The sequence below is a fragment of the Pelophylax lessonae genome (genome assembly GCF_965119305.1).
Source record: "Pelophylax lessonae genome assembly, chromosome: 9".
In the NCBI taxonomy this organism is placed as follows: Eukaryota; Metazoa; Chordata; class Amphibia; order Anura; family Ranidae; genus Pelophylax; species Pelophylax lessonae.
In genome coordinates, this window is record NC_138776.1 from 53,945,626 (window position 1) to 53,958,920 (window position 13,295).

Sequence of the window (13,295 nt, forward strand, 5' to 3'; positions counted from 1 at the left end):
GGTGGACGCGGGCCCCTCCCTGGGACGGTCGGACCCCCAATTTTCCAGGTTCCCCTCTGTTCCACTGTGCATCCCCCACCTATGGTGCTCCCTTCCTTCCCCCCTCCTGGGGGGTCTCTGTGGCTACTTGGGATATGTGGGGAGGCTGGATCTGCATGCAGGCCGCTGAGGGGGTGGGGGATCCCACCGGTGCGGACGGCTGTTGTGCAGGGAAGGTTCCTACCTGACTCCCCAGGGCCCATCTGCCGGTCGATCATCTGTCAGTCAGGAGGGGGGTCCCCAGGGGCCCCCTTTACCGCCGCTGCCGCCATTTTCTTGTAGCCTCCATGTGCTTCATATGTCAGCAGCCATCTTGGTACACCCAGCTCATTTTTTCCCTCAGAGCTGGGCTTCTGTGGGAGTTCCTGGAGGCGTGTGAGGGGTTGGAGCCCCTCCCTAGACCCGGGCACATCACTCTGCAGGCCTTCCCTTTGTGAGGACAAGCGCTGCTGAGTCATCCTGGGACTTCTGGTGCATCTTCCTGTGGATGGTGAGCCTTTGGGGGTCTTTTCTCCCTCTCTGCTGTGGTTTCTAGGCACGCTGCCTGGCCACTGGGGGGGGGGGGGGGGGGTGCTGTAGCGCTGGGAGACTTTTTTATATTAAAAAAAAATGACATTTTTTTCAGTTTTGTCAAATTTTTCTAATGGGTTCCTTTGGTATTCCATGGACCCTGCTGTTCATGTGTCTCCACCTGATCCCTTCGTGGTGGCCACAGGACCCTCCGGTTCCCAGCTCACTATTGATGCACTTTCGGTGGTCCTGGAGTAATTTGTGTCCCGGGTGGGGGGGGCCTTTCAGGGGCACGGTGCTAAACAATGACCTCTGCCTACCCCTGCCTCATCTGCTGCCTCAGATTCTGAATCTGAACCGGTCTCGGCTGACGCGCGTCTCCCCTCTGGGGCTGCTGTCTTGCGCCCCGTCTCCTCTGTTAGTGAGGATGACCTTTCTGCCTCCACTGTCGTGCAAGATGAGGCGCTGGTGGACGCGCTGATTGTGTCTGTCCGGGATACCCTAAAGCTGGAGGACGCGGCTGCGACTGTTATGCAGGTTGCCATTGGCAATCGCAAGCCCTCCCGGGTGACAAAGGTTTTTTTCCTTGTCCCGCATGCCTAACGCGGATGGCTGAGGCGCTATCCATTTGAGGAGTCCCTCATTAAAAGAATGGACGGTGCCGCTTACTGTCCTTTGGGTAGTCTGTGTCTTGCACTATGTTCTCCCTGGCATGGTCTGCCTTCAGACCAGTGTTTACCATTGCCCTGATTTCGCAATCATTAACGGAATGGACCAGGTTCCTGCGCCGTGCCCTGGAGGGGAGGAACCTTCCCCCTGCCATGTCGGAGTTACTGGACATGATGGTGCAGGGGCTGCAATTTGTTTGCGACGCCACACTGGATATTGCTCCAATGCTGGGGCATTTGTCATTTCGGCAGTGGTCCTCCGGCGCATGCTGCGGCTGTAGTGCTGGTCGGCGGATCAGGCTTCTAAGAAAGCCTTGACTGGTCCCCCTTTTTAGGGGGGATCACCTGTTTGGTGTTACCCTGGATGATATTATCAAGGTCTTTCTGGGGGCAAGAGCACATTTCTCCCACAGGCTACCAAGGATAAGGACTCTCGTCGCAGACGGGGACCCTCCATTTCAGCCCCCAAGCTGTTTTTTCGTTCCTCTGGAGCGGTCGACTAGGCGTCTGTCAATGAGCTTAAGAGAAAAGGATTTTACGGTAAGTCAAAAATCCAGTTTTTCACCTTACCCAATCAGAGAACACTTCACATTATTGAGAAAATGCAAAGTGTTTTCTGACTGGCACCCTTGCTGACCCAGCATCCTCTTGTGTTCAATGAACAGCAGGGCAGCTGCTCTACACGGGACCCACTCTGTTGATTTTTATTTGCTGTCATTGACACTTCTGGGGAGATTTCCCCTCACTTCCTGTCCCGATGACACAGGTAGCAATAAAAGTCTACCTCTTTCACAAGTTTTTAGAATGGAAAAAAATTGCCTGTAAGTTCACTTAAATTATGATGTAGGAATTAGTGTGTGTACACTGTATGTCTAGCTTATCCTTTCCTCCTGCATAATGAGTCCCCAACCTGAACTGGCATGCAGCCAGGAAGGTGCCACAATGCTTAGTGTGCCTGTGCTTGTTCAAGGGCAGTGCCTCACCATGTAGTAAAGTATCCAGGATGACACACATATAGAGGCCATTAAAAGCAAGCCGGCAATAGCCTGCTCCCATCTTTCTATCCTAACAAAACTTTATAATTGTTTAGTATTTTACTTGGTGTTATTGGATAGTGATTGCTATTTTTATCATTGGTTCTTGCTGCTAAATAATAATCTTTATGGCAAGTACCGATTGCTATGGCAGTATTGAGATATTCATTTTTGATCTGGATCTCACCATCCTGTTCTGGTCTTCCTGCAGCTACAATGTGGAGAGCAGTATCTGGAACGTTGTGCCGGTCCTGCGGGGGCCCCTTCAGCGATATGGACACTCTCTGGCCCTATATCAGGTGAGCATATAGTACACAATGTACTTCCACCCGTCTCTGCATTACACTCATTGCTTGTCTGCCTGTGTATATCAACACAATCATTTTCTTTTTGTGTAACAGAGACAATGACTTATTGTAGGCACTCTTCACACTAATGCAATATCTCCTGCCATTGAACTCCAATGTGTGACAATAGAAATCGCATTATTCTCTGTATGATGCTTGTTCACATCATTGCAGCATGGTGCAGTGCGATTTTTAAAAAGGTGCAGGAGCTTCTTTTGTTGCAGTACTTGTATTTTTGGCAGGGTTTTGTGCTCCACAACCAGTCTCCTCCTTTTTTTTTTTTTTTGCTATGATATGGTTTTGGCACAGTGCTTCACATGGCAGGATTATGTGTTATCTGCAAACTAAAAGTTGACTTAGTGCCACATATATATTTAAATGAAACATTGGTTGCTGACACAAAAAGACTAAGTGGCCCATCAGGTTATCAAGTCTGAGTATAGACAAATAACAATAGATATAGAGAAAACCTCATGTAGTATCCCTTATGGACTTTGTCCTGGATCTTGGATTCTTCCCCCGGGTGTGCATCTAGGGTTTGAGTGTGATTTTTTGCACTCTGGACTATTTTCTTTATATTCTTTTTTGTCTGAGTATAGAGCTATGTTTGTCCCAAATATGTTTAAATTCATTTCCTGTTGACTGACTCACTACCTCTGCTGGAAAAGTCTATTCCAAGCATCAACTACTCTTTTTGTAAAAAAACTTTCTATATTTACTTAATAAGTTTTCCTCTGCTAATTTCAGATCATGTTTGAGGTCATGGTGAGATCTTGGTGTCATATTGAAAATGCTGCCTTTCTGACCCCTATTGACACCTTTTATATATTAAAGGTTTTAGTCCTGTCCCTTCTCTCTTCCAGACTGTACATATTATCTCCTTAAACATTTTATCCATCATACTTTTTATTATTCGGTCCCCCGTCTCTGGACTTGTTCTACCTTATCAATATCTTTTTTGTAAGTGAGGTCTCCAGAACTGAACACAGTATTCTAAATGAGGTCTAACTACATATCTATATAGAGGAATCAGGACCTTCTTTCTCCTGCTGGTGACTCCTAGTGATAAATAAAGATCTATATAGAGCACATATGTCAAACACATGACCCGCAGGCTGAATCCTGACCAACAGCCTTGTCATGTGGCCCTCACACTCAGTTTGGCATTTGGAATGTGGCAGAACTCCATTCCGCCACCTCCTCTGCTCCCCACTGTCACTTGTAAACACTTAAGCCTTCTGTGTCAATAAGGGACAGCTTGCTCTCGGTGGCTACCGGATGTAACCAATCCCTGCATGCACTCATGGCAGGGACAGATCTCCAGAGAGAGATAGCTTCATCTCCCTGCAAGGTGAGGCATAGCAGCTTACACAGGGAGGTACTAGAGCCAGGCCACGTAGGAGAGAGAGAAGAGATCCAGGAAAGCTTTGGGATGGTTGGCGTTGGGGTTGTACACTGTGCACTCTGTATGTAGCGCACCCCTAAACCCTGCACTCTGTATGTAGCGCACCCCTAAACCCTGCACTCTGCAGGACAATTTCATGGGTCAGATGGTGAATGCACCGACAAGAAACAATGCGGCACTTGACCTACTGATTACCAGCAATACAGACCTGCTCACGGATATAGAAATACGGGGCAACTTAGGAAACATGTGACCATAGGTCAATAAGTTTCAGTATTAATTACAGTAATAGGAAGCAGAGGGGTAATTTAAGGACGCTGAATTTCAAAAGAGCCAATTTCCCAAAACTGCGCTCGCTGCTAGAAAATATCAATTGGGATGGAACCCTGGGAACAAAGAACACAGAGAAAAAATGGGAGTGCTTCAAGAGCATACTTAACAAGGGGATTGACCAGTGCATTCCGAAGGGAAATAAATTTAAAAGAGCAAAACTAAACTCTGGGTGGCTAAACTCCAACATAAAAATGCATATTAGTGCTAAAGAAAAGGCCTTCAAAAAATACAAGACTGAGGGGTCATTGGCAGCATTTAAGCATTACAAAGAGTGTAATAAGAAATGTAAAAACGAAATCAGGGCGGCTAAAATAGAACACGAGAGACATATAGCGGAGGAAAGTAAAAAGAACCCCAAGAAATTCTTTAAGTATATAAACAGTAAGAAAGCGAGGTTACAACACATTGGCCCCATAAAAGATGTCAAAGGAAATATGGCCACTGAGGACAGAGAAAAGGCAGAAGTGTTAAATCATTTCTTCTCTTCAGTCTTCACAAAAGAATCGGGGGCTACACGAACCTAGCTTGTAAGGCCGAACTAAACAACACACCTCAGGAAATACCGCCATGGCTAACAGAAGATAGACTTAAAACTAAACTAGAGAAACTTAACATAAATAAATCACCGGGACCGGATGGCTTGCACCCGAGGGTTCTTAAAGAGCTCAGCCAGGTGATTGCCAGACCATTATTCTTGATCTTTAAGGATAGTTTACAGACGGGTATGGTGCCAGCTGATTGGAAAAAAGCCAACGTGGTACCAATATTTAAAAAGGGGCCGAGATGTATCCCGGGTAACTATAGGCCGGTCAGCCTAACATCTGTAGTCTGCAAGATTTTGGAGGGGATGTTAAGGGACCACATACAAGACTTTAGTAATGAAAACTGTATAATTAGTAGTAATCAGCATGGATTCATGAAAAATCGTTCTTGCCAAACCAATCTATTAACCTTCTACGATGAAGTGAGCTGCCATCTAGATAAAGGAAAGCCTGTGGATGTGGTTTATCTGGACTTTGCAAAAGCCTTTGACACCGTTCCCCACAAACGCTTACTGTCCAAACTAAGGAAGGTAGGTATGGACCATAAGGTGAGTACCTGGATAGAGAACTGGCTCCAGGGGAGAGTCCAGAGGGTGATGATTAATGGGGAGTACTCGGATTGGGCGGGTGTGGAAAGTGGGGTCCCCAGGGTTCTGTCCTGGGACCAATCCTGTTTAATTTATTCATAAATGATCTAGAGGAGGGGATATCGAGTACAATCTCAGTATTTGCAGATGATACTAAACTAAGCTTGCCAATATCTTCTATGCAGGATGTGGAAACCTTACAAGCGGACCTGAACAAAATAATGGGGTGGGCAACTACATGGCAGATGAGGTTTAATGTTGAAAATTGTAAAGTAATGCACTTGGGGGCCAGAAACCAGAAAGCAAGCTACTCACTAGGGGGGGAACATCTGGGTGAGTCTAGGATGGAAAAAGACTTGGGGGTACTGGTAGACAACAGGCTTGGCAGTGGCATGCAATGCCAAGCCGCTGCAAGCAAAGCCAACAGAATACTGGGATGTATAAAAAAGGGGATTCACTCCAGAAATAGAGATTATTCTCCCTTTCTACAAGACTCTGGTCCGGCCACATCTGGATTATGCTGTCCAGTTCTGGGCACCGGTCCTCAGGAAGGATGTGCTGGAATTGGAAAGAGTCCAGAGAAGGGCAACAAAAATAATTAGGGAAATGGAGGACATCAGCTATGAGGAAAGACTACAAGCACTGAACCTATTCTCTCTGGAGAAGAGACGATTGAGGGGGGATATGATATCAATGTACAAATACTGTTCTGGCGACCCTGGCATAAGGAACAAACTATTCAGAGAAAGGAGATACAATAAGACACGTGGCCACTCACTAAAACTAGAGGAAAGGCGGTTTAACCTTAAAATGCGTAAGGGGTTCTTCACTGTAAGAGCGGTAAGGATGTGGAATTCTCTTCCACAAGCAGTCGTATCAGCAAGGAGCATTGATAGTTTCAAAAAACTATTAGATGGGCACCTTAGAGACCACAACATACAGGGGTATACAATGTACGGTTAAAAGCAAACACACACACACATCATAGGTTGAACTGGATGGACTGATGTCTTTTTTCAACCTCACTAACTATGTAACTATGTATGTAGCGCACCCCTTTACCCTGCACTCTGTACATAGCGCACCCCTTTACCCTGCACTATGTACGTAGCGCACCCCTTTACCCTGTACTCTGTACATAGCAACCCCTAAACCCTGCACTCTGTATGTAGCACACCCCTAAAACCTGCACTCTGTACTTAATGTACCCCTAAACCCTGCATTATGTACGTAGCATAATCCTGAACCTTCTGCTCTGTACATAGCACACCCCTAAACCCTGCACTCTGTATGTAGCGCACTCCCGAACTCTGCACTTTGTACATAACGTAATCCTAAACTCTGCAATCCATACATAATGCACTCCTGAACCCTGCACTTTGTAGGTAGCGCACCCCTGATACAACCGGCACTTTGAGGGCAACCATACTGCTGATGCGGACCGCAATGAAATTGAGTTTGCCAGTGCCGCTGATATAGAGAAATCAGGACCTCCTTCCTCCTGAAAATCCCTCTATTAATGCACCTCAGAATTATTTTTGATTTTCTTATTGCTTAGCCACAGTCATCTGAAAGGAGCACCTTCAAATGTTTCTCTTCTGGCTAACTGTACTCTATCAAAGGATTTTTTTTGGCTAGGTGCATTATTTTACATTTAGAAACATTTAACTGCTGTTTCCACTGCTTTGACCAATCTTCCAGCAATGCCATATTAATGTTCCATGTTAGACACCTCCAGGGATATCAACCCTATTGCACACCTTTGTGGTAGTGGCAAAAAAGACATACGTCAGCCGGACTTGATTTTGTTCCGGAATAGGAATGGGAAGTCTCCGTCCCTGTGCCAGAATACACTACAATGCAGTGCACACAGCTGCTGCATCTGTTAGTGATAGACCAGCTTGGTCAAAAAAAGCTAAAGTTCACCAAAACATGGAGTCAAGCTTTATTGTTAAATGTTAATAACAAAATGGTGTTAGTAGAAAAAAGATAAATGTTACTTTACAATGTATCATTTGTCCCATTTAAAATTATACTAAATATATGATTCTAGTACAAAGCATTTTATTAAATTAAATTTAATTTGGCACTGTCAATGTGAACCCTTCCTATCTAAGTTTGCTGCCACTCACAATGTGTCAATCATATTGTACTCCTCCCGCCGCAGTGACGTTACTTAAGAGCTGGGCAGAGCTTGATTACATCATTCAAGTGGGTGGAGTCTCAGTGCACATCTGTAAATACAACATTGGTGGCGCCCAGACAGAAACAGTGAAAGGCCTGGTATTCGGTGCACACATACAGTACATATGGGTGTTTTTATTGCTTTCATTAAAGCAAACTGTTGATTTTGCAGTAAGCACCCTGGTCATTTGTATTCCCTCTCTGAGCTGAAAGTCCGTAACATCTCAATGTATTGAGTGGTATATCCCTCCATCATTCACCTGTGTGGTGTGCAAAGCAGTCTTAGAACTTATTTATTTATGAGGTCCGCCAAGAAAGGTGAGGTGCTGTCTGGGGGGGGGGGGGTTAATTCAGAAGAAGAATTGCACACAATCTGTGATGGGAATTGCACATGTGGAATTGGTTGTGGGCAATATTATAATCTGTTGTATATTAATCAAGATTAATGGCTGGAATGCTGTGGTTTAATAGGTCACAGAAGTTATCACCATTGTATTGGTAATGTGTGTGGGCAGACTTATGCTTGAAGGAGATTAGTAAGCACTTTTATTATACCACAAGCACTTTTATACTACGATTTTATTAATTTTAGAAGAGACATTATATACACACTCAACAGCCACTTTATTAGGTACACCTTGCTAGTACCCGGTTGGACCCCCTTTTATCTTCAGAACTTCATTCTTCGTGGCATAGATTCTACAAGGTGTTGGAAAACTTCCTCAGAGATTTTGGGCCATACTGACATGATAGCACCCGTAGTCGCTGCACATTTGTCAGCTGCACACCTATGATGCAAATCCCCCGTTCCACCACATCCCAAAGGTGCTCTATTGGATGAGATGTGGTGAGTGTAGAGACCATTGGAGTACAGTGACCTCATTGTCATGGTGAAGAAACCAGTGGTGAGATGATTTGAGCTTTGTGACATGGTGCATTATCCTGCTGGAAGGAGCCATCAGAAGATGGGGACACTGTAGTCATAAAGGAATGGACATGGTCAGCAACAAAACTCAGGTAGGCCGTGGCATTTAAACAATGCTTAATTGGTACTAAGGGGCCCAAAGTGTGCCAAGAAAAAATCCCCCACACCATTCCATCACCACCAGACTGAACCATTAATACAAGGCAGGATGGATCCATGCTTTTATGTTGTTTATGCCAAATTCTGACCCTTCCCTCTGAATGTCGCAGCTGAAATCGAGAGTCATCAGTCCAGGCAACGTTTTTACAGTCTTCTATTGTTCAATTTTGGTGAGCCTGTGCGAATTGTAGCCTCAGTTTCTTGTTCTTAGCTGACAGGAGTGGCACTCTGCTACAGCCCATCTGCTTCAAGGTTCGAAGTGTTGTGCGTTCAGAGATGGTATTCTGCATACCTTGGTTGTAATAAGTGGTTATTTGAATTAAAGTGGTTGTAAACCCACTTTAAAGACTTTTACCTATAGGTAAGCCTATATTAAGGCTTACCTATAGGTGCTATAAATATCTCCTAAACATGCACAGTTTAGGAGATATTTACAGTGCATGCAGCCGATGATGTCATAGGCGCAAGCGCTCTGAAGGAACGGCCACCCCAGAGCCCAGTGCCCCGAACGGCGGCTCCCGCAAGCATGTGCGGGAGTGATGTTATCGCGCCTCCGGCCAATCAGATGGCCGGAGGATGCGATCCAGTAAGCAGGACCTGTCGGCACTGCGGGGGCTTCTTCTTTCTGCCTTTGTCTTTACAGGTTTTTTTTTTCACATTTTTTTTCAGCACATTTACTTTCTCTTTAATGTTGCCTTTCTATCATCTCAAACCAGTCTGCCCATTCTCCTTTGACCTCTGACATCAACAAGGCATTTTCCTCCACACAACTACTGCTCACTGGATATTTTCCCTTTTTCGGACCATTCTCTGTAAACCCGAGAGATGGTTGTGCGTGAAAATCCCAGTAGATCAGCAGTTTTTGAATTACTCACACTAACCCATCTGGCACCAACAACCATGCCACAGTCAAAGTCATCTAAATTCCCTTTCTTCTCCATTCTGATGCTGGGGTTGAACTTCAGCAAGTTGTCTTTTCTGCATCAAAGATGCCTAAATGCATTGAGTTGCTGCAATGTGATTGGCTGATTAGCAATGTGTGTTACCAAGGAATTGAACAGGTGTACCTTATAAAGTGGCCGGTGAGTGTAATTTTGTACACAAAATTAAATTTAATGCAGAGTTTTACAAAATGAAAGCAGAACTGCAGTAAAAAAATGGAAGTTCTACTATTATTCCTTTTTGTGGGGGAGCAGATACCTAATTTTGACAGGTACTTGCTCCCTCCATCGCCTAGACAATCCTGGTGGAAGTTCGCCCTCCCTTTCCTTCCTGCCAGAAACCTTCTGGGACGTCACATGTCCCAGGAGGCTGTGGGACCATTCACAGAGGAGGCTATGGGGCCATTCACAGAGCACTGTGCGGCACGTACATGCACAGTGGGGAGCCGGCTGTAAAGCCCCACAGGGAGTCACAGCCAGCTATCCACAGATTACATGATGCCGCCCGAGACCTGAAAGCCAGCGAAGAACTGGTTGAGGACAACGCTGACTAGTAACTGTTTCTTTATTAAAAGTCATTAACTACAATATTTGTAACTGCTGACTTAAATTTTTTTTTTAAAAGTTACTGAAGATCCTCTTTAAAGTGGAACTCCACCTAAAAGGGGAAGTTCTGCTTTAAGGACTCATCCCCGGCCCTTATACACAATTGGCACTTTTGAGGAGCAGGTACCCGATTTTGACAGGTACTTGCTCCCATTTCCATTCCAAGTACAGCGGCGCTCTGCAGTGGAAGTTCTCCCTCCCCCCTGTAATCTTCTGGGACACTGACAGGTCCCAGAAGACTGTATCCACCAATCCAGGATGTGCCGCGTGACTCACGCATGCGCACTGGGCATCCAGCTGTGAAGCCGCAAGCTGTCACAGGGGGGTGCCCATACTGAAGATGCCGGTGCCGCCGAGGGAGGACGGAGGATAAAGTTGGCTGGGGTGAGCTCACTGCTGCATCGTGGGACAGGTGAGTGGCTGTTTTTTTTACACTTTTTGTAGCTGCTGACTTATTTTTTTTTTTATATGTGCCTGGAGTTTCTCTTTAAGCACTTTTTCACAGCATTAGTACTATGTATAGAAATTTGGTTATTGTGGAATAATATATTTTGAAGAAATTCTCAGATATTGTAGGTATTTTAGCGCTGCGCTATTTTTACTATAAGGTACAAAGCTTTGCAAAATTATTTACAAATGAAATAAAAACTTTTCTTAATGCGATAATTAACGAATGAAGCAAATAAAATGAAAAAAAAATGTATTCATGATTCGAAAGACAAAATTAAAATAAATCATCAGATAAAGAATATTTAAGTGGAGAAAGCAAAGAAGGAGTTAATTAGGACTGATTAGGATAAACTATGGGCTAATATGAGGTTAAATAGGAACTCATTTTATGTAGGCAAAAACATATTTCTTTTTTTTTTTTCACTTTTTAGGCTGCTTTGCATTCCCACCTGAGCATCACGTTTTTTTGCTTGTTTTTGCGTTTTGTTACAGTGTCTGAGCTTCAGGCATTTGTATTAGCCGATAGAGAACAGTATCATCTGTGACATCACTTGTTGTATGAACATATCCACTTTAAAACATGCCTAAATGTGTGACAAAATGTGCATGTTGTCCATTTCTGCACGCACTTATGCAATTTTAGGGGACTCAAAATGCACCAATCCACTGAATCAAGTTACAAAAGTAGCTCCAAAACATTTTTGGGCTTCAGGCGCCCTAGGGGTGCTCTTAGTAACACTTGGGTGTGGGACCCCACTGTGTGAACAGCCACATGGTCACAGTACCTAAAGCTTTTTTCTGCACTTCGCCTTTTAGGGCTGGGTCTTTTGGCTAAGTCCAGGGCAATTTTTGTCTTCCAGGCCTCAGGGCTCGGCCAGTGCACCATTGCACGGCCAATATGTATTTTCCTCCACTTTTTGTCACTCTTTTACTTTTGTGTGTTTTTTCTCACTAAGATAAAGGGTGAGTGCTTGGGCTTGTCTTGGGGGGAGGACATGCGGCCCTCAGGTTCCTTCCTCCCCTGCCCTTGGGGAGAAGGGGGGTCTCTCTTCAGGAGAGTCCCTTGACCTAGTATTCTATGGTTGGCTTGGCTGACCTAGAAGAACGGGGTCTGCCAGGCCTTCTGGCTAGGCAAACCATTGGAACCCTTTGTCCCTGTCAGGAGCCTTGCAACCTGCGGGATCAGAGAGAGGGCCTACCTCTTCGCACACCCTTAAGTGCACTTTTTTGTGTGTGTGTTTCACATCCACGTTTTTTGTACACTTAATGGTTTTTCCATTTTTAGGTTTTTTTTCCCCAACGCGTATTAATAAGAAAAAAGGCATTTGACTTCAGGTGTTTTGAAGAGGAGATGTGAACCAACTTCATAGAGATGCAGTGGTTTTTTTTTTTTCTCCCTGAGGCTGCATTCCCACCTGAGCAGAGTGATTTTCAGTTGTTTTATTTGAGTGTTTTTTTTTGCATGCTTATACGTGTGTATTCAAGCTTTAGGGTAGTAGTATGGCTCGTCACCAATAAGCAGCCCACGGAGGGGCAATAGCGCACAGCAAAGGGGAAATGCAGAAGGGTTCAGGAACTCCATACTGAGAATGCCCAATGGTCCCAGGTTGTTGGGGAGGTTGTCTGGGCAATGGAGAAATTGTTTAGGTTGGTCCGTGGAGGCAGGCCCCCGGGTACATGTCCGCTAGTTTCAGAGAGAGAGGGTGAGAAGCATTGGGCACCCCAGCCACCAATTTGGAGCAGAGGAGAGCAGAAGGCACAGGCAGGTTAACTAGCCAAGGGGAGTCAGAGGCAGCTCCTGGAAGGCTGACCTTATTCTGGGGTCCTCACAGACACACGCACTCCAGGGAGACTGGCAGAGAGCGGTATACCACTGTTTTCCTCAGCCCAGGTGAATATACCTAAGCTAAGGCGCTATCCCATGGCCCAGGCAACCCAACGCTAAGCATCAGATTGCCTGGGCAGCAGGCTCGAACTCCTTCCCGCATGGCCACATCAAGCGTGTGGCTGGGGGTGAGCTCTTTGAACCTCTTTGTGGGAAGAAAAGCAAGCTGTGTCTGCTCGACCCTGGTGTCTGGGGAGGGAAATCTGTAGCCAGTATGAGGAGATTCTTGCACTGGCTGCAGCAGGGGATCTGATAGACTGGCGCTAGACATGCAGGATGTGTGGAGTGGTGGGAACTGTGTGCAAGGTGCCAAATGTTGGCTGCATTCTGCATGCATGTATGTGGTGTGGGGCGGTGGGAGATGGGGTGGGGGGAGGGGGTAACCAGGTGCTTGGGCATTACATTTCTTCAGTTGCTCCCTCGTTTCTGGTCTAGGCCAAAATTATGTTTTACTTACTCATCTAAGCACGCCCTCCTGCATGCATGCCAGAGCTAAGGGCAGGAAGTAAATGCTGCATGAATCATCTGCCCTTAAACAAGGTGGCCCCTGCCAGAAATAGGAGGGGTTTTCAAAGTGATTTCTCAAGACATGGATGGCAAGTTTGCATTGATAATTATGCATAAATTTGCATTTTCCTTTTGTGGTGCTCACATACAGTTCTGCTTTAGGACTTTACCTA

At 45.4% G+C, this 13,295-nt stretch overlaps 1 protein-coding gene across 1 annotated transcript in view; it reads left to right on the forward strand.

Moving 5' to 3' along the window:
- ATRNL1 (attractin like 1) overlaps positions 1–13,295 on the forward strand; it is a 1,075,574-nt gene that overhangs the window by 222,952 nt on the left and 839,327 nt on the right. Inside the window, exon 7 of the mRNA XM_082267948.1 lies at positions 2,463–2,550. Coding sequence (XP_082124074.1) covers positions 2,463–2,550 — 88 coding nt within the window. The remainder of the gene's footprint in view (positions 1–2,462; positions 2,551–13,295) is intronic.